The 22,896-nt window shown below is 37.0% G+C and overlaps 1 protein-coding gene across 1 annotated transcript in view; it reads right to left on the bottom strand.

Annotated features, from left to right (window-relative positions):
- Positions 1–22,896, bottom strand: part of Mms19 (MMS19 nucleotide excision repair protein) — a 364,717-nt gene that overhangs the window by 127,169 nt on the left and 214,652 nt on the right. Inside the window, exon 16 of the mRNA XM_090393489.1 lies at positions 5,913–6,026. Within this exon, the coding sequence (XP_090249615.1) occupies positions 5,913–6,026 (114 nt within the window). The remainder of the gene's footprint in view (positions 1–5,912; positions 6,027–22,896) is intronic.

The following is a 22,896-nucleotide window of genomic DNA, read 5'->3' as shown; positions in this document are numbered from 1 at the left end:
TTCTGCAGGATAAAAATGAATATCACATTAGAAAGAAAAAAAAGGTGTATTGAAATTTCATAAAAGAATCCAAAGCCAACAATTGCTGAACAAGAGATGTGAATAATCTTATGTAAAAAGTTCCATTCAGATAATAAATTGTAAAATATGAAGAAAATATTCCATGAGGCAAAGTTACGTGTATGGAACGAAAATTCTGAACTCATTGGTGAGACAAGAAGTTAAAAAAAAGCAGTGCAAAGAAAGAAAAGAAAAAAATATATATACAGATTTTTCTGGCTAGTAAGAAAATTTCAGTCAAGTCGTGCGCATATAAAAGGCATAAGCAAAGATTTTGGAAAGAATACAGTATATTAACATGAAAATGTTTTGAAGACTATTAAAAAAAAACTAGGAAAGGAGAAAAGTGCTGCAAAAATAATCAAGGATGATAAATGTGATTTAAGAAAGCCGAAGGATATCCTGGATTAATTACGTTGATAAATTATTATTATTATTGTTACAGTAACCTCCAGGGAGCCAATAGACTCATTGTGGAAGGCTTACTCAACTAGCAACATTACTTTTCACTGTTAATCCTGTTTCCCTGATGAAAAATTGTTTAACAGGATGACAGCCCAGACAGCATCAGCCCCACATCCTTTCAGGAACACAGAGAACTGATTGAGCCTTCTGACGTAATGTCCAATTCTCATTCGTTCAATACCCAGTAGATACCTACCAAAGGGGTGCACCACGTGAAGGTGAGAACTGGACATTAAGTCAGAAAGCCCAGTCAGATCTCTGCATTCCTGAAAGGATGTGGAGATCTCCTCTCAGTTCTTTGGCTTTGACCCTTAAGCGACCTGTTATTATACTATGAAATTAATTGTGTGAATCAGTGCATGCATGTGGGAGTGTAAGTTTAAATATATATTTATTTATTTTGCACTACAAATTTTTTTATACATATAGTGGTTGCTTGACTTATAAGAGTTATGTTCTGCAAACTTTACAAGTCAGATTTAATTCTGCCTCCCTCTCGCCACCCGTTATTCACACCCTATTACTTACTTGCTTACAGTTAGTGTATGCAGTTATGTATTAAGATGTTTTAATGGTTATTTCTGTTAGATTTATTCATAGAATTCAGACACAAATTTCAATATGTAATTATTAATGCACAGTAATACAATACAGCATAAATAGTATGAGAAAATGGAAAAAATTTTTGAAATGTTTTATTTTGCCATTCAGACCTTATAAAATTATCAAGAGATGACTGAACAGTGGCTTGTTTCTTCTCTTCATAAATCTCTAGATAACAGGCTGATGCATCATCTATTTTGCTTTAAGATCCATACAAAACACTAAAAATATATAGCACTCAAACACTATAAATATGCAGGCAGCTCTATACACTAAACTGTGCAGAAACGAAACATTAATAATATAGCACGTCTGTGGAAGATTGAGAGATTGAGGAAAGAGTGGGCATGCACAATGTGGGCTGTTTTGCCTTAAAGAAAACTGCTGTTAGATGGTGCAGGAAAAAAAAAAAAAAAAGACAGGTTAGGTAAACTTCTTATAATTTACTATTTTTTTTTTTACCCCGTTATGGTTTTTTTTTATAATGATTTGTGTAAGTCCAAATTTGTATAAGTCAGATCCTTTCTTTTAGGCTTGCACGGTGATCCGAATGCATTTTTGGAAATTATGGAGACAACTACCGTGTTTGAATAAAAACTTTAGTTTAGTATTACTAAAATTTTACAATTCGACGTTTCGACCTTTATGTCAAGGTCATCTTCTGGAGCGTACAAATATACACAAGAAACAAGCTATACTACAATCATACTGGTTCGTTAAAGACACTGACTAACCGCTACCACAATTGTTGGCCTGACCTCTGGTGAAGAAAAAAAAAAAAAAATGATACAACAACGCTAGAGTCCTATTATTAGTGTTGTCTATTATATACATATATTAACATCATTCCAGCCAGTTTGAGTGGAATGGTTTCTAATACTAGCGGATTGGCTAAAGTCCTGACTTGTGCTGAATCTTTCATATTAGGTTAGCTGAATGTATGCCATTCAGATCCTTGGAATTTTCATACCATATTTATTGTTGATATTTGGGTGGTTTATCAGGATTTCACAGATTCTTTAAATTTTCTTTCGTACTATGTTTTTGTGCGGTGTAAGGAGCAGGTGCTTTTCCAGTTGATTTGGTGTAAGGTGTTAAGTGCATGGTCTGAGAGGCCTGCTTCACCATAATGGTTATATTTAATGTGTCTAATGTGTTCTTTCTTGCGTAAAGGGATTGTCCATCCTGTTTCACCAATGTACGGTAAGTTACAGTAATCTAATTGTAATCTGTAATCTAGATTCGTTTTTGTTGTGGTTTTATAGAGTATTTTATTGACAGTATTTTTGTTATAGCCATTGTTTATGAATGTGTCACTAATGATTTTTAGTTCTTGTTTCAGGGCTTGCTGGTTAGAGCAAATAGTTGGGGCTCTGTTTTTAAGGGTGTTTATGACTCCATATTTTTGTGCTGGGTGGTGGTGGTATGAATTCGCATGTATGTATTGGCCCGTGTGTGTCGGTTTTAGGTAGACCGTGAAGGATAGACTGCCTGAAGGAAGACGTGTAACTAGTGCGTCTAGGAACGGGAGCGAATTTTGGTTTTCGATTTCGATGGTAAATTGTATGCGTTCGTGTTGTTTGTTTAGGTGGCTGAGGAATGAGTTTAGCGTTTGTCGCCCGTGCGGCCAGATCGCGAACACGTCGTCAACGTATCTGAGCCAGATTGTCGGTCAAAGCGTGGCGGAATCAAGAGCCCTTTGCTCAAAGGTTTCCATGTAGAAGTTCGCGATTGGGGGGGGGATAATGGTGAGCCCATGGCTGTACCTTCCTTTTGTAGGTAGAATTTGTTTTGCCACACGAAGTAACCGGACTTTAGTACGTGGGCCGTGATGTCGGGCAGAAATTTGTTCCGTAGTAGGAGAATTGTGTCATTGATGGGGATAAAGGACAAAGCAGAAAAACTACTAAAGTCCGTCACTTCTTGGCCACCAGACACAGTTAAAAAACTCAAACCCCACTACGCCCCCCCCCCCAGAATATATGGGGTTCCGAAAATACACAAACAAAATGTGCCCCTTCGACCAATAGTGGAAGGAATAGACAGTCCCAATTACCACCTAGCCAAGAAATTAGCGGCAACACTCAAGGAGTTGGTAGGTCATTCCCCCTCCTACATAAAAAACACACAACACTTTATAAACATAATCAAAAACATAACACTCGACAAAGACGACTTATTAGTCAGTTTTGACGTTTCTGCCCTTTTCACTAATGTCCCCATCAATGACACAATTCTCCCACTACAGAACAAATTTCTGCCCGACATCACGGCCCTCTTTGCTCACATACTAAAGTCTGGTTACTTCGTGCGGCAAAACAAATTCTACCTACAAAAGGAAGGTACAGCCATGGGCTCACCATTATCCCCTCCCCCGAATCGCGAACTTCTACATGGAAACCTTTGAGCAAAGGGCTCTTGATTCCACCACGCTTTGACCGACAATCTGGCTCAGATACGTTGACGACGTGTTCGCGATCTGGCCGCACGTGCGACAAACGCTAAACTCATTCCTCAGCCACCTAAACAAACAACACGAACGCATACAATTTACCATCGAAATCGAAAACCAAAATTCGCTCCCGTTCCTAGACACACTAGTTACACGTCTTCCTTCAGGCAGTCTATCCTTCACAGTCTACCTAAAACCGACACACACGGGCCAATACATACATGCGAATTCATACCACCACCCAGCACAAAAATATGGAGTCATAAACACCCTTAAAAACAGAGCCCCAACTATTTGCTCTAACCAGCAAGCCCTGAAACAAGAACTAAAAATCATTAGTGACACATTCATAAACAATGGCTATAACAAAAATACTGTCAATAAAATACTCTATAAAACCACAACAAAAACGAATCTAGATTACAGTAAAACCATAGCCATCCCATACATTAAATAGTTATCAGAAAAAAATCAACAGAATCCTACAACATTATAACCTCAATGCTACCTTTAAACCACCCACTAAACTTAAAACCATATTCAGCTCCTCTAAGGATCCTCTCCTCCCATTAGCACATCCTGGAGTCTATTGCATCCGCTGCACCTGTAACTTACTGGACATTGGTGAAACAGGACGGACAATCCCTATACGCAAGAAAGAACACATTAGACACATTAAATATAACCATTATGGTGAAGCAGGCCTCTCAGACCATGCACTTAACACCTTACACCAAATCAACTGGAAAAGCACCTGCTCCTTACACCGCACAAAAACATAGTACAAAAGAAAATTTAAAGAATCCTGCGAAATCCTGATAAACCACCCAAATATCAACAATAAATATGGTATGAAAATTCCAAGGATCTGGATGGCACACATTCAGCCAACCTAATATGAAAGATTCAGCACAAGTCAGGACTTTAGCCAATCCACTAGTATTAGAAACCATTCCACTCAAACTGGCTGGAATGATGTTAATATATGTATATAATAGACAACACTAATAATAGGACTCTAGCGTAGATGTATAATTTTTTTTTTTTTTTTTCCACCAGAGGTCAGGCCAACAATTGTGGTAGCGGTTAGTCAGTGTCTTTAACGAACCAGTATGATTGTAGCATAGCTTGTTTCTTGTGTATATTTGTACGCTCCAGAAGATGACCTTGACATAAAGGTCGAAACGTCGAATTGTAAAATTTTAGTAATAGTAAACTAAAGTTTTTATTCAAACACGGTAGTTGTCTCCATAATTTCCAAAAATGTATAAGTCAGAGATGGCCTGCATTAGTTCTATCAAATATATCTACATTTTTATAACTTTCTTAAATGTAAGAAAAATAACACTATTCTTATATTTAAGCAAATTTTAATCTGTGCTTACTCCAATTTTCAAAGACTTAGGTACAAACCCAATGTGTTAATTTCCATCTTAAGAATACTGTTTAGGGGAGGACCCTCATGGAGCATGTTTTAGTAGTTAACTTGAATCATACACTCTTGATATGTGCCTTTAATATGTCAGAAAAGTGGTGCATAAGTAATACATTTCAAGAATAATTTTCTGTTATATCTATTTTCAAAAAGAACTTGTTCTTTTTTTTTTTTTTTTTCAGATGCAGCTGCTCTGTGAACAAACTTTGCTCTGCCTTGGACACTAAAGTTCTGAATTTTGAAATAAAGAAATCGCAGTGTGATTGGGAGAGAATGCTAAACTATACATTCCATGCAAAACTCGATTTCTCTTTATGTTGCTTCCTGTATTTTGGTAGGGAAGGGTGAAGAGTATTCCTAAATGTGACCAGTTCATCTATATCCCACTTGCTAGCTGGTTCACTCATCACTACTTAAACAGATACCAGAGCTGGGCACCAGGGTTCTTCAATCGCCCAACTGTCAAGTATCAGGACTTAGCTCATATTTCAAGTATATTTTTAGTTTTCCAAAGCTCTAGAAGGTAGATTGCATGAAGTACGCTATAAGAGTAAGTCACCCAGCTATGAGTGACACCTATAATTCCACAATCTATAACATGTACAAAACCAGTGAACAGTCCAGTTAATCTAATTGCAAACTTATCACAATAAATTCTTATTCATCTTCATTTATTCCTTCCTTCTATTCTTTAGAATAATAATGCTTCATCTGGATTTCCTAAAAATCACAATATATAATATGCAGATATTCAAACTCTTAGATCCCAACTATCCCAATGGATTTACCATGGCAAATAATATCAGACTAGGCTCTAAAACACCATATAATGAGATGAAATTCAAATATATATATATATATATATATATATATATAAAATCATAAATAATTTTTTACCTATAAGTTGCATTGTGAGATGCTTAATAAGGGAGTCCAAAACCAATTCTACTATTCTTAAGTTCCCAGACGCAGATGCAAGTGCATCAAGAGTAAACTGATCACAGTTGTAAGCTGAAAATATCAGACAATACATGTATAAATAATTTTTAAAAACTGAAGTTAATTATATTTAACAATGCTAATATTTGTGCATGTAGGTTTCTGTGATTAAGCAGTTCTGTAGGTATTTTCCAGTATTGAGACCACATATTAATATAAAGTGTTTATTAAAAATAAACAATTGAAAAACCCAACAAGTTTCGTTCGTTGTAAGACTTACATCATCAGGGGTAATGGTATATAAAGGTTTAACACAACAAAAGCTTACTGACAATTAATTACACATTAGATGTTTTTTATAACTGCACAACTAATTGAGTTGTCAAATAATTGAGAAACTGTAATACAAATGATAAATTCGTTACTGTATGCGTGTTGGAACATTGCTAGTTATTGTCATGTTCTGTGGTCTTCTAGATTTTTGGCAATGTGATGCAGCTCAGTTTGTTTAAGTTAGGGGAATGAACAGATTTAAATAAGAGAGAAACTATTTCTCTGATTTAATCAGTGTTATGTTACAAATTTTGGCAAAGTATTAGGCATTGGTTAGTGCAAACATGCCAAAAGTTATAGGCATTATTGAGACTTCGTAAACAGCAGATGATGTAGTTACAGGGATTGAATGTGAAGGGTTTCATATTTTCAGGGAAGATAGAGAAGATAGGATGGGGAGGAGTACTATTGATGATAGCAGATGAATTGCATCCAAAAAAAATAGGAGACAGGTGGGAGGGTGGCTGTTCATTTTAAGCAATCCGGTGTAAGATTAAGACCAATAAGACAGAATATACAGTTGATTGTTGATATAGACCAGGGAGTTCCACAGATGACCTGGAAGACATGCATTGCCAAATTAGTACAATGAGTACAGGTTGAGTGATTATTATGGGGGTGACTTCAACTATGGAGATATAGACTGGAAGAAAGAAAGATCATATGGCAGAAAGGAACTAAAATTTATATACCTGATGGGAGATAATTACTTAAGGCAGCAAATGATGGTGGAGGGGACTAGGGGTAGAAGAATACTGGTCATAGGATCAGAAGAGCTATCCATAACCAAGGTGACAACATTGCCTCCAATTGGTGGAAGTGACCATGTGGTCTTGAATTGGGAGATTGTAAAACATAACGAATATTCTATCAAGAAGGGGTATTTGTGGAACTACAAGGCAGGCGATTACGACATGTTAGAAAAAAGCTTATATCTGTACCATGGCATAAAACGCTGCAGGGTAAGGATGTTAGTAGTGCATGGGTTATAGTTAAGGATCATCTAGAGGAAGTTTATTAAATTGTATACCTAGGGTAAGGAGGGTTAATCGGATAGGAGTTAGATGGATGAGTAATATCAATAAGCACGAGCTGCAGAAGAAGAAAATGATGTGGAGGATATATGAAGAGAAAGGTGACCAGCAAACTCATGAACAGTACAAGTCTCAGGTGAGAAAGGTGACCAGCATGGCAAGGAAGGTCAAATCAGATTATGAGAAGAATTTAGCCGAGTAGGAAATCCCTAAGAATTCTTTTTATGTGGCAAGTAAGAGGAAGAATAACTATGGAAGATTAACCTTAATGAGTGATGATGATGGTCACGAGGTGACAGAAGTAGATAAAATAGTTCAGTTACTGAGTAATCACGCTGCAAGCATGTATCTTCCTAGTGAGGTTAGTGCTTTAATCTATGTGACAGACACTAATGTGTGAACAGAGGGGAATGCACTGGAGGTTTTTAGGAATTGCAGAATCTCAATGTAAATACATCTGTGGGATTAGATGGGATATCAGCTAGGGTTTGCAAGAATGCGCAAGGGAATTGGCAATGCCTTTGACTAAGCTGTTTAAGTCTCAGCTCTGGTAGAGTTCCAAGAAGTGGAAAGAGAGCAAGATTATTATTTTGCATAAGGGAGGTTCTAAGACTACAGTAGCAAATTATAGACCAATCAGTATCTCAGGCGTGGTGGTAAAAGTACTAAAAAAATTGGTCAAAAAGATAATTCAAGAATGGGTAGATAAAAATCTGATACTATATGAGAATCAACATGGCTTTGTGAAGGGTTGCTCATGCCTTAGTAATTTACTAACTTTTTATAAAAGAGTAACAGCTGGGTTGGATAAACGAAATAGTTACACGATGATTTTGCAAAAACATTTGACAGAACACTGCATGGAATTCTGTTATGCAAATTAGAACAAATGGGGATGGACATGACACTGGTTAAGTGGATAAGAGGATGGCTGCTGGACAGATATCAAAAAGGTATATGGAAGGGCAGAATTGAGGCAAAAACAAGTAAACTAGTGGTGCGCCACAAGGTAAGGTTCAGTGTTGGAACCATTGCTGTTTAATTTGTACATAAATGATATAGGAAATAACCTGAAAGGAAATATTCAGTCATTTGCTGCTGATGCGAAATTAGGTAGAGTAATAGTTAATCAAGGCGATGTGGAGAGCTTGCAGGATGATTTAAACAGGCTGTCGGTATTGGTAAAAGTTAATGGAGGTGTCAGTTTAATGATGAGAAATGTAAAGTTATGCATTTCGGGATAAACAGATTACAAGTTGTGTATCACACTGATGGCACTGTAGTCCAGGAAATAGATGAAGTCAGAGATTTAGGGGTGGTGGTAGATGGAGAGTTAAAGTTTAGAGAACATATTGCTAAGGTAGCCTGTAAGATTATTTGGCTATTGAAGAACACATTAACAAGTAGAGATAAAGAAGTTGTAATTCCTCTTTATAAGGCCTTGATACACCCACATCTGGATTACTGTGCTCAAGTCTGATCCGCTGGGTTTCTTGGGGATGAGGAAGCGGTGGAGAGAATTCAGAGGTGAGTGGCCTGTGGAATGTTCCCTATGAGAATAGATCGAAGGCGTGTGGATTGCAGAAGTTGGTTGATAGGAGAAAAAGAGGAGATATGATAGAAACATTTAAGTTGCTTAAAGGATTTTATAGGATAGATTCAGGGGAAATGTATCAGCACTTGGTTAGAGGGACCAGAACAAGGGGCTTCATCTGTGGAAGTTCAATAAAGGTGTGGTCAGTAGGGGTGTGAATTCTAGATTTTTTGTTTGGAGAGTGGTGAATGAGTGGAATGGGTTGCCAGAGTCAGTTGTGAGTGCTTTTTCTGTTAACAGGTTCAAGGAGAGGTATGATAAATTGTGTGGATAGATTGGGTCTCTCACGATGAGTCTTCAGACTCCATGGAGGTGCCAGTTAATAATAATAATAATAATAATTTAAATTAAAGAAATAGTCTCTCTCTCTGATTTAAATCTGTTTCTATATAGGAGGGAGATTTTTTTCCAATTGGATGCAATGATGATCTGTATTCATGGCATGTCTGCCACCCCAGAATGACTCTAGTGAAGGATGTATTTTCTATGTTCTTCTAGATAGATATTGGCAGTTCTTCCTGTTTTGTCTAAAGTATTTAAACTTGCAGGAGCAAGGAATACTGTAGACCTCAGAATGGTCCAGATGGTGGAGAGGATCTTTAGGTGTGCAGATAAGGACTGAAGGACATCTCTATGATATAATTTTTAAGAATGGGTGCAATTTATTCTGTAAGATACCATGGATGTAAAGAACAATGGATTGTGTGTTCTGGATTTTGGTGGAGTATCAGTTTGAGCAGAGAATTCTGTTGATTTTAAGGGGAAGCTACTGGCTAAAAATGTATCCCAAATGTGACTGATTTCAGTGGAAATGCTGCTGTGGTCCCAGCAGATAGTTCTAGCCACTGTTTGCTAAGGTTTTGATAACACTATACTGCTGAGAGGGGTGGTGGAGGTGTGATAGGTAGTGGATGTACCCACCAGTGTGGACAGGTTTTCTATGACAAGGATCCACTTAGTAGCTGGGTAACTAGTGTCCAGGAAGGATCAACATCCCACAGATCCTAGGGTTTTTGGCTGTTGAAGTGTGCTAAAAACCTTTCTAACATGGATAACAGGTCATCAATATAGCGTAGCCAAATTGTTAAAAAAAATTATTATATTCAATACAGGAAGATAACCACAAACAAGAGAGAGAGAGAATAATTCCATCTGCATTAACAGATATCAGAAAATAAAATATTTTTTGGAACTATAAATAGTTTATTATATATTAATTAATAAATAAATAATTATAAATAAATTAATAAAATATTTTATTTTTATCTTAATTTATTTCCTGATCTCTCTTAATGCAGATGGAGTTATTTTCCTGCAGTCAACAGCACATATAATATTACATATTTCAATTTAATTGTTCTATCTTTTTTATGGTTATCTTCCTGCATTGAAAATGGCTATGAAACATAGCCAAAAATTCTACAAATAAACAATTTTAGATAAGTGACCTTCATCATTAATTAGTATTATAATTGTAGTATAGCCATATTGTGGGTTTGGGAGAGACAGTGTTTAGGACCATGTTTTCAAAATGTTCCATATAAAGATTGGAAACAGTCAGAGTGCATGGTAAAGGTGAATAAGGCTCATATGACTGGGGGATAGAGAGCCTGAACAAGTTCCGTTTCTTTTAGGAACACATTAATGAATAGGGAGGCTATATCAAAACTCATCTTAATGTCAGTGTCTTTGAGGATCATATCCGACAAGCAAGAATGGAAGTGAACAATTTTTTTCCATGGGCAGAAGTGTGGCCAGTAAAGAGAAAGTTGTTTGTTTGGCCATTTCATAAGTGAGAGGAACCAGTACTGTCTACTATGGATCTTAAGAGTTCTAAAAAGTTCTGTTTGTGTATTTTTATAACCATAAATAATCCAGAGATGCCTAGGATTATATGGTTTAAGTTTTTGAATAGTTTCAGGAGACCAGGATATCACCTTGTCTAATAATTTTTCAAGAGCTTGTTTTTTCTTCTTCTTCTTTTTGTGTGTGTGTTTTGGTAGGGCCAGTGTCAATTAGGAGGTATGTCAATTGATCTCTGAAGAAGACTGAGATTTTTTTAACCATATTCAGAGAAATCAAGTAGTATAGTGGCATTATCCTTATTTGTTTTAGTGATAATATTCTGGTTCTGGCATGGTTTTTTTTAAGTGTGGTCAATTCCACATAAGATAAGTATCTTCCTAGAGGCTTTGACAACTATAAAACTTTGGCTATGTCTAGCTGGATATTGTTGACGATGTGTGTGTGTGTGTGTGCGCGCGCATGTGTTTGGGGGGGAGGGGGAGGAAAGCAGTAGATGCTACATTCTATTTTTCCATAATTTGCAGACTTGGTATTTCTTTCACAGTTATGGTCAACACTGAGGGCTTTGACAGCTTCTTACTTGAGTTGAAATTATGACTTGTTAATTATTGCAATAGGCTCCTCTCGATCTCCCAGCCAATCTTTACATGGCGCATTCTGAAAACACAGACCTAAACTCTGCTATTCTCAGACTCACAATATAGCTATGCTACATTGATGACATGCTCTCAATTTAGTCATATGGTAGGGATATGTTAGAAACATTTTTAACACACTTGAACAGCCAACACCCTAGGATCTATTTTACTATACAAAAGGAAAACATTAACTGTCTGCCCTTCCTTCACACTCAAGTTACCTGGTTAATAAATGGATCCTTATCTTTTTCAGTAAACAGAAAACCTACCTACACTGGTAGGTACATCTACCACCTATAACACCACCACTCCCAGCAGTATGGCGTTATCAAAACCTTAGCACAGAGTTAGAACCATCTGTTCAGACCACAACAGCTTCTGCAACTGAAATCTATCATATTTAGGACACACTTTTAGCTAATCGCTTCTTCCTTAAAAAATCAACAAAAGCTATCAACTCAAACCAACATCCCACCAAAATCCAGAACAGAAACAAACTGCTGCCATTCACTACACCTCAGAAAATAAACTGCATGCATTCTTAAAAAGTATAACATAGACATTTGGTGCACCACCCTATATTGCAGGCCTTACCAAAAATTGGCTACACTTATCCACTTAGCTTTTTTTTTTTTTTTTTTTTATTTATATCAGCTCCACACACACAAAATGTCAAAAGACCTATAGCAGATCAGTGCGCTGTGTGTAAGTAAGAGAATAAGAATAAAGGATGAATCTGTTCACTTTTTTTGAACTGAAGTTCGTACTCTTTGTGGAAGGCAGAGTTGAGGAGGCTGTTCCAAAGAACAGAAGCAGATAGATTGAAAGATGAGGCAGTGAAGTTGGTTCAGTGAGTTTCAAGATGGACTGTAAAAGAGTGCTGGTTAACAGTAGCTCTTGTTCTAATGATTTTGGAGGAAAGTGGAGGATTAATAGTGGCCAATTCAGCAGAGCATTGCCTATGAAATTATCTGTAAAAGACATGAGGCAGAAACTGAACATCTGTGAGAAAGGGAGAGATTGAAGTGGATGTGTGTGTGTGTGTGTGTGTGTGTGTGTGTGAGTGAGAGAGAGAGAGGGAGAGATCATTAATTAATCGAATTGTCTGCTTCTGGATATAACGGAGTAATTTTAGCAAGGATTTTGATGCACAACCCTATATTTGGTGTGGCGGACCAAATATTCCATGGCTGGGGCAGATTTGATATTTGAATAGAGTTAGTAGCTGTAAAGGTGAGAAGTAGTGTCTCATGATAAAAAAGTACGCCAAATTTTTGAAGGGTGCAGAAGCTATTAATATTATTATTTATATGGGTACTCCAAAGACTCATCGCAGCAGACCAACTCTACCCATTAACACAATAACTATCATACATCTCCTTAAACCTATTCACTGTTGGGGTGCTCACAACCACCTCTGGCAATCCATTCCACTCATTCACCACTCTTCAAGGAAAGAAACTGGTCTGCAAACCTTTATTAAACATACTCTTTGTCCCCCCCCCCCATACTCCCCATGTACTGAAAATTTTTTTTGTGTCAATCTTATAGTAACAATCCCTTTAGTAACTTATAAGTTTCTATCATATCCTCCTTTCAACTCTGAAACACGCATCCTTAATCTATCCTTACAGGGAACATTCCACAGACACATCACCAACTTGGTCACCACCAGTCTCTGAATCTTTTCCACCACCTCTCAATCTCCAAGATATGCAGGTGAAAATAATCTGTGCACAGTAGTCACCATGTGGCTGAATCAGCCTTATAAAGAAGGATAATAATCACTCTATCTTTACTTGTCAATGTGTTCTTCAGCATCCAAGTAATCCTCTGAGCTATTCTGCAAACTCTTGTAACATGTCACCTGAATTTCAAATCTCTATCCACCATCACTTCAAATCCCTAGCCTCATCAATTTCCTATAAATAAACTAGTACCATCAATATGATGTTGGAGGTTTTATTGACAGCACTAAGAAAGAAGGATTAAAAACTAATTTTAATGCTTCCAATATTTCATCTGTCACTGAGGGCATCTTCATTGTGTTACAAGAGTTATTTGTACACACACACACAAACAAAATACTTAATGAAATACGTGGGTGACTCTAAAGACCTATCTAGATGATGCACTCCTATGGGCATTTTTAGGCAGCATAGGATGTAAACTGGGACCTCTTACGATTATTGTTTCCCAAGGTTTGGGAAGTTTTATGTACTCCTATTTATTTAGATTAGGTTGATTTCAGAGTCTGCTGCAAATTCCAAAAATAGTCTTTCTTTATTAAATTTACTATGGTGGAGCATGGTGGTTTTTATGGTGTGAGTTGTATCTAATACATGGTCTGCAAGGTCAGACTGATCATAGCTGTGATTGCGGGTGTAAGATTTGTGTTCATGTAAATGGAAAGTGGCTGATCTACCTGTCAGTCCAAAGAAAGCCAACTTGCAGGAACACAGTACTTTATATACTCCAGGCATTGTGAGGAGAGAGCTGATCTTTGGTAGAATTTTGGCAAGTTTCCACTGGGGCTTAAAAGCTGTATAGAGGTTTTAATTTTTTAACGACCTGGCTATTTTTTCCAATGTGGTACAGACATAGGGGGATGATGATGGCATTTCTGAAATCTTTCTGAAGAGATGGTCGCGGGACCAATTAATTTTTAAATTCTTTAATCACTGTAGCCATTGGAGAGGGAGGTGTTGTGTATATGGTTGAGTTCAGCTGAAAGAGAGGTGTTCCACTGGAACAAAGATTATAGGCTGTAATGGCTAGAGTTTAATGATGCCATATTGTTGAGAGGGGGTAGTGGTGGGAAAGTTTGTGGATGTATCTGTCTCTGTGAGTGGGTTTTCTATATACAGTTAAGGAAAGGTTACCATCTGGAAGGCATGTTACTAATGTGTCTAGAAAGGATAAACTATAGTTATTATGCTTTTCGACTGTAAACTGGATTCTTGGATGCAGACTATTAAGGTGACTGAGAAAGGACTCTAATGCGCCTGGACCATGAGGCCACATCAAGAACACATCATCTACGTATCTTAGTCAGATAGAAGGTTTGAAAGGGGATGAGACTATGGCTTGTTTTTCAAAATTTTGCATGTAACAATTGGCAAGGGGTGGAAGGGAGAACCCCATTGTGGTTTTCTTTATCTGTTTGTAAATTTTGTTCTTCAAAGAAAAATAACCAGAATTGATGGCAAAGGAAAAGAGATTTACGATATCTGAAGAAAAAACGTTTTTTTGAGTAACAGACTGTCATTTAAGAGAATACTGGTAAACAGGGTGTTTTATAGAGCTTTCTGAAGCAAAAGTGTTGTCCGTATCACTTGAAATGGATAAAATTGAGTATCATGTGATTATAAAATTCTTTGTAAAAGAAAGTTTAACACCAAAAGAAATTCATATAAAGTTCACAAAAGCTCATGGGCACTCTTCTCCTTCATTTTGACAGCTGGTTTGGTAATTTGTAGCATGAAGCATCAGTGGCATCTACTATAGGTCTTGGGAGAGGGGGAAGATTAAGTTTGTGGAATTTTGGTAAACCATATATTCAGGAGGGATGAGAACTAAAGGTTTTTTTTTTTTTTTTTTTTTTTTTTTTTTTAATATTTGGCAGCCAAGAAGATACTTTTTTAAGTTTCTTTCATTTTTTTAAACTTGTGTTTTTGTGGAACCATGATCTAGTTGGTGCTTAAGGGTCAAAACTGTATGCCTGAGAGGAGACATCCACATAGCCTTTAAATGAATGCAGAGAACCGACTAGGTCTTCTGACCTAATGTCCAATCCTCACCTTCTCGTGGTACACCTATTAGCTATCAACCGGGATACTGAACGAACTAGGATGGGCTGGCAATTGGGGATTTAGCTAACTAAATTGTATTATTATTGGATTAAACCACAATATAAAATGATGGTACGACATGAAAGAATTTCATGCCAGCTGGGGCGTTGCCTGGTTAAACAAGGCCCCCATTTATTTTCGCAAGGAACCAGGGTGAACAGTGAAAAGTCAGCTACTGGAACAAATCCTAAAACATACTGTAACTCAACATCACCAGAGTTCAAGTTCAGTACTATCAACATAAGAAGCCTGAACAAAGAAATAGAGCTAGCTGAGGAATTGGATAAGTACCAGATCGACATAATAGGGGTGAATGAAACATAAAAAGACAAAAACTGGTGAGATCTTTCTGAGCAATAAATACAAAATGTTATATCAAGGAAATGACAATCAAGGAAAAGAAGGAGTAGCCATAGTATTCAACACTAAATATGAGGCTAATCTTCTTGAATGTCTGAGCGGTTGGCTTAGTGGCTGTGCACTTCGCAACCATATGCCTGGGGAAGGAGCGTCCTGGTTTGATTCCTGTTGATGATGTGAGGAGCTGAAGGATCTTCCTCAGCCATAGCTAAGTTAACCGGTCTTGGGAGTGGACAGTAGGGTTTTCAACCTGCAAAGCATGCAAACCGGCCATGAGAAATCAACATTACAGGACATAGGATACACTGGGGCGTAGAGCTAACCATCTTATCCTGTGAATGGTTTGAGGTCTGGTGATTAATAAACCCTCGATACTGGAAGGAAAAAGAGGATAAAAGGAAGATGAGATGAGATCTTCTTGCATGGCAGGCGATTTCAAGTAGAGTGATGTGGGCAAATATTAGAATGGGCACCTAGACAATTACTTATTTGTGCCTATCGTAACACAGAAGGTTCCAACAAGGTAGAAGTGGAGGAATTTTTTGAGGCTTTAGAGAAAGCAAATGACACAATGAAAAATGAAAAGTCAGTCCTTGTTAGGGATCTAAATAGCAGAGTAGCAAATAATTGTCAGATATACAAAAATATTTTGGGAAAATTTGAAGAAAAGAGCAAAGCTAATAATAATGACAAATACCTATTGGATTTCTGCTCAGGAGATGGACTGGTTATTACTAACACCAGATTCCAACATAAAAATGTGTCACAAATTCACATGGAGAGAAGAATCAAGGAATAAGAAAAGTCTCATTGACTATGTTATTGATTCTCTGTACACCAGAGTGTACAGAGGATTTGAAATCGGAAGCGATCACTATTTAGTCTTGAGCAGGATAAAATTGAATTTCGCATTGAAAAGAATAACATGTATGAAAGTAAAGTGAATAAAAGTTGAGCAGCTCTCAGATGTGAACTGTAGACTAAAATACACTATTCAACTAATGATGAAAGAGTGTGAAAACAGGAACCAAACACTGCAGATTCAGTGGCAAGCCATGAAGAAAACATCGACTGATTTAGCCAGAGAGGCATGTGGTGAAATTGCTACAAGGATAGAAAAATCAGAAGTCCATGGTTGACAGAGGAAGTTAAAGACAGTGAAGGAAAAGAAGAAAGCATATCAAAAGCTCCTGGAAAATAAGTCAGCTTGTGCTCTTAGAGAATACAGAGACAAATATAAGAAAGCTAAACAAAAGGCATGGGAGGATTTTTGCAAGAACATAGAAAATAAATATCAAGAATGGGGAAAGATATTCTGGAGGTTGTCGAAAAAGTTGAGAAATGGAGGAAAGAGTGCTGTAAAAGGAATTAGAGATGATAAAGGTGACATGAAAACTAGAGAAAAAGATGTCCTTGAAGTATGGAGTAATTACTTCGAAAAATTTCTAAATAGAACAATCAGTGACAGCACAGTGGTAAAAAACACTGACTAGACATGCAATCAGGAATACATATCCATACTTGAAGTAGAAAAAGCCATCAAAAGCCTGAAATGTGGAAAGGCAGCTAGAGTAGATTATATTTAACCAGAAATGCTCAAGTACAGAGGTATAAAAGTCTTATGGTGACTGTACTGCATGGTTGAGAAGACCTGGACAGAGGGACGAATCCCAGATGATTGGAGTAGAGCTCTCATAGTATTCATATATAAAAAGGGAAATAAAACTGAATGTGAGAATTATAGAGGTATTTCTCTACTGAGTGTTCCTGATAAAATTTATGCAGGTATATTTGAGAAACGGTACAGAAGGATTGTGGAAGAAAAGCTGGATTCAGGCCAAATAGAGGTTGTCAGGATCAGATTTTCATTTCACGACAAATAGTTGAGAAATCACAGGAATATAACAAAGATCTGTACTTAAGTTTTGTAGATCTGGAAAAAGCATATGACAAGGTGCCAAGAGAGAAGCTATTCAAAATGCTACAGTTGTATGGTGTCAATGGTGCATTATATCAAGCAATACTTAGTCTATATTTCAATTGTAAGTCAGCAGTTAGAATTGAAGGAAGTACAGGAAGATGGTTTAATGTTAAATCTTTTGTCAGACAAGGATGTATATTATCTCCTCTGTTATTCATTATCCATATGGATCGTATTATGAAGGAAAATGGTATTAAACCTGATATAAAAACTGAAGATGTTAAATGTCAGCTCTTTACTTTATACAGATGATGTTATATTTTTAAATAAATCCAGTAGAAGTTTGCAAGATCCCCTGACTAAATTGAATAACTGTTGTAATAGATATGGTATGAAGGTCAGCGATAACAAGACAAAGACAATGAAAATAGGCAGATGCACTAAAAATATCAACTGCATTGTGAATGGTGAACCTATAGAAGAATTAAAACATTTCAGCTACTTAGGCATGATTTTTAGTGAAGATGGTAAATTAAATATGGAAATGGACAACCGAATCAACAAAGCTGGTATGGTAGGAAGTCAACTGAATAAATTTATATGGAATAAAAGAGAAATTAGTCAAAATACTGAAGTAGCTGTATTCAAGACAGTGTTCAAATTAATTTTAACTTATGGATCTGAGAGCTGGGTCAGAAGTAAAACACTTGACCAAAGACTAGAGTCCTGAGAAAGATTACGGGCATGAACAGAATTACGGGCATGAATCAAAATGGTATTAGAAGCAATGATATTAGGAAAGAACTTGACATTGTTAGCTTCCAGGAATGTGTTAGTAGAGCTAATCTCAGGTGGTATGGTCACTTAAACAGAATGGAAGAGGAAAGATTAGCAAAACAAGTGTTCTCTGCCAGGTCGGCAGAAAAAAGACCCAGTGGAAGACCAAGATGTAGGTGGATTGATACAGTATAAAGTGCCTTAGAAGATAGAAATATAAGATCTGATAATGTTGGAATTTTGACAGATTACAGATTGATTTGGAGGAAAATTGTAGATAGGAAGTTAGTAATGACGTAAATTTTTCATGTAGTACTATCATATCCTGTACACCCCCCCTAGAGGAAACATGTCAGGAATTTGATGATGATGATCCAGTGGGATATAGGTTGTGTGATCTTGGAGAATAATATCCATTTTCCGATTATATTCCATGACATTCCCTTATCCGCTCTGTCATGACAATGCATTCATCTCTTTCTTTAACTTTCTCAGAGCAGCGAGTTGACCAGAAGATAGATTACTTTTTAGCGGTGATGACAGGAAGAGAATACTGGCAACATGAAGTCCAGTGTTGGTAGCTATTTCCGGAGCTAAGCGACAGATCTGCATCCTATGTTGTACATTATATCTAGCAATGGCACATCTTTCAGTGCAATAAAGGTGACATGGCCGAGGCTTAGGGCACAGGCAGCATCTTCGTTGAGAATCTTTGACGAATATTTGAATTTGTGGTTGTGATTTAGATTTACCCAGAATGTTATACTTTTTTATTGGTTATTTTTTATTTTTGGGAATTTTTTTTTTTATGCAGATGCTTGTGAGATGTCCAAGAGATGGACCAAAGTTCAGGGTTGAGGATCACTGAGAGCTGCAGTTGTAATGGGCTGATGGGAGCATTTGTCTTTAGGTGAGGTGACTATGGTACCATCAGGATGTAAGGGTGGTGGAAACCTGGGTGTGCAAAAGTTGCACCGAAATGGCCTTGGCAAGGGACCAGAAGGAGCAACTGCCATTTGGACAGGAGGTGAGTTTGCAGCATTTGGCCATTTCACAGTCTGATTTAGATTTGCCGATGATTCTTTTACAACTATTGTGAGCTGTAATAGAGTGAGCAGCTGGAGTTTTGGTCTTGAGCCATTTGTGGTGTGTGCAAAAGTTTTTTCTTTTCCTGTATTGGCATACTTTTTTGAGAACCAAGGCTTGGATGGTGGCTGTGAATTTGGAATGGAATAAGGTATGAAAGCCTTCATTGTGTAAGGATGATTTCTGTTATTTGATCTGAGAAGATATTTGGAGGAGAACTGAAGCAGTATTCAGACCATAGGGAGGAGGAATAGAAATCATGAAGGGCATTCCATTTGGTACTCTTGTAGTATCAAAGGACACAGGACTAATAACTAATGGACGGAGGTTGTTCTGTGGCAAAACAGACTTGTACAGTATATTCAAAGGGGGGCTTGTTAGGAAGAGATCAAGTGTGTTGGCAAACTGAAAGGGGCTGTCAGGTATTCTGGTAGGGAGATTAATGATGTGTGTTAGGTTGTTGCTAATGGCAAACACCTCAGCATCCCTACCTGCTTAATTAGTGAAACCGATGAAAGGAAGTCAATTTGAGTTGTGGATATTGAAGTTTCCAAGAAAGATGACCTCGCTATTAGAATATTTTGACTGTAGAAAGTCAGGCTTTAGTGAAAAATAGTAGGAGAGATCAGAGTGGTTAACAGAGTCTTGAGAGTGATAGAGACAGCATATGAAAAGGGCAGGTTGGTTTGGTAGAGAAATTTTGAGCCAAAGCAGATCAAACACAGGGGATGTGAGGTTATGCAATCTCTAGCATGGTATGTCAGTTCTAATGCACAAGTGCTGCCCTTGTGGTGGAAAAAACTGTATAATGTCAGTTTGAGGAGTTACGGTGGACAGTGGTTGTTGAGGTTGCCAGTTGGGATTCTGATAAACTATGTGCACCACTACCTACAGTTATCTAAACCAGAATGCAATGGTGCACATTGTTTATATTGCTGTTTAAGCCACAGATGTTGGTGAAGTGGATGCAGAAACTTTTTTTTGGTAAGAATTTATGTTGATGGTTTTTTTGTTTCGTTTTTGTTGTTTTTTATGTTTTTTTTTTTTTTTTTTGCTTTTTATGATTTTTAAACTGTTTTTTGAGAGAATTTTTTACTATGCAGTAAAATTATATTTCTTTGGGTAATAATCCAATTATATATGGGGAGAAAGAGATAAAAAGGAAATGGTGCATGCAATGAGAAGTGACAGACTCATAAACATACCACCCACAAAAAGGAAATCCAGTCTCCTGTGCATATGTGGCCTCAAAAGTTCTCCCTGCAGCTACTGTACTTGGTCTACCTAAAGATCCTCTCTACCATCTAAGACCATCCTGAGGTCTACAGTATCCCTTGCATCTGCAAGTTTAAATACCTTGGACAAACAGAAAGAACTGCTAATATCTATCTAGAAGAATATAAAAAATACTTATTTTAGCTACAGTGCACTCACATTCTAGGGATCAGAGACTATGCCATGAATATGGATCACCGGGGAGAAAACCTCCCTCCTGTACTGGAGAGTTAAATCACAGCAACTATTTCTGGAATCAGACAGAGTGCTGCAACATTCCCCAAACTTTAATAAATTTAGCTGCATCACATTGCCAAAAATCTGGGAGACCAGCATCTTGAAATACGCAGCAAGTATCCATCACTGTGCCATATAAGGCACCAGTTTAGACTGTAAGATCATGTGTTACAATCAGTCTGTGTTTGCCTTCATACTAGTGTTCCTGCATGCATATTTTCTATACATTTCTTTGTGCCAATGAAGATGTGAAATACTGGCTTAATAATTTAATTGGCTGAATAAATTTAATTAGTTAATTATTACCTTTCAGACATTTGTTCTATTCCACTAAACATTAACATGAATAACCAATGTCCAAGCATCAAGATTAGTGATCTTCATGAGAGAGCCAGGGGGAAAACAGAAGTAAAGAGAAGTATATAATGAGACATATGCCAAAATGGTAAAAGAATCACAAAAATATCATTTTGACATTGCTGAGATTTAAGTTAAGTAAAACAACTGAGATATTCATAGTGAGTATGTAACATAAAGCAGAAAGATGAACTTTTTGAATGCATGATTTCAAGCAGAAATGTAGTGATGTATGTAATTTTCAAAGTGGATAGCTAAAAATGTGCCTGTTGCACATAGTAAGTCATTAATAATGCCGGCCTGGTTGGATGAGTGGTTAGCATATCTGCTCTCCAATCAAAAGGCTGCAGGTTTGAATCCTGCCGTGGGCATGGATGTTTGTGCTTGTCTGTGAAAATACTAGTGGCGGTGGTCGGCAGTAGATGGCATTGGCATAGATGATGAAAGTAGTAGTTAGTGGATTGGGTGGTGGAGAGTGGTAGAGTAGGTGCCCTCCCTCGATGAGTCTTTGGACTACCATGCTCCCAGCATAAAAATTTGTATAAACAGACAAATTGTACAACTAAAAAAGAACAGCCTTAGAGAGTTTGTTACTGTTTATAAGATAACATCAAACATACCTAAGATAAACTAGTGCAAGGCATTTTAAATAGGAAGAGATTCAGCATTTTTTGGGGAGAGGTTAAAATGAGTATTCCATTAAAAAAGAAAATGTGTACTAATGTGTTGAACAAAATCAAAACTGAACAATTTTCAGTGTAAAGTGAAAACATTGAGTAACTCAGGTAAGGAAGGATGTTGGCAAGAATGCAAAATCGAAACTTTGTGGTGGATGAACAAATGAAGATGACATTTCTAACTAGAAAATCAGCATATGTTGATTCCTAATATGTACTCTCAAGTTGACAGAAGAGTACTGCATGAAAAGTTAACAAATGATCTCTTGGTCAGGATTTCGATATTCTCAGATCTCACATTTCAGTCTTCTAAGACATTTCTAGCTGCACCATCTCCCTAGATCTTGGTTTTCCTCTGGGTCTTTTCTTGCCATCTTGACAGCAAACCTGTTTTGCTAATCTTATACATTCCTAAATGCTAATAATGTCAAGTTCCTTCCTAATGATCTTCATTTATAATACAGTATGATTCTGCCATTGATGTCATCTGAACACATGGCAACAATTTTCAGAACTTTCAAATCTGTAGTCTCCACTCTTTGATCAACTATTTCACTTCTCTTGAGCTCAAATCCATAAGTTAAAAATTGATTTGAACACTGTATACTGCTAGTTTAGTGTTTTAACTAATTTTTCTCTTATTCCATATAAATTTATTCAGTCACTCCCTACAATACCAGCTTTTTTATTCTATTATTAATTAATTTGCATTCGTCACTAAAAAATTCTTCCAAAATAGCTGACATATTTTACTTGTTCTATAAGTTGCTGATTTTCAGGCCATATCTGTTATAGCATGTATTTAGTTTAGTTAAGGAATCCTGCAAAGTAGTACTGGATATATTTAGGAGTGATATCAGTGCCTGTGTAGCTCAGCGGAAGTGGTGTGTGTGCCATAAGTTCAACTCTAGTCACCAACTTGAGGAATATTCACTACGCCTGTTTTCGACCAGCTCCCAATCGCTCTCTGGCACAGGCAAGCAGTTTTGTTCTTCC

Source organism: Typopeltis vanoorti, chromosome 5 (assembly GCF_054136105.1).
Source record: "Typopeltis vanoorti isolate ZY-2024b chromosome 5, IOZ_Tvanoo_1.0, whole genome shotgun sequence".
In the NCBI taxonomy this organism is placed as follows: domain Eukaryota; kingdom Metazoa; phylum Arthropoda; class Arachnida; order Uropygi; family Thelyphonidae; genus Typopeltis; species Typopeltis vanoorti.
Note: the sequence above shows the minus strand (reverse complement) of the source record. Positions and strands in the feature narration are given on the sequence as shown.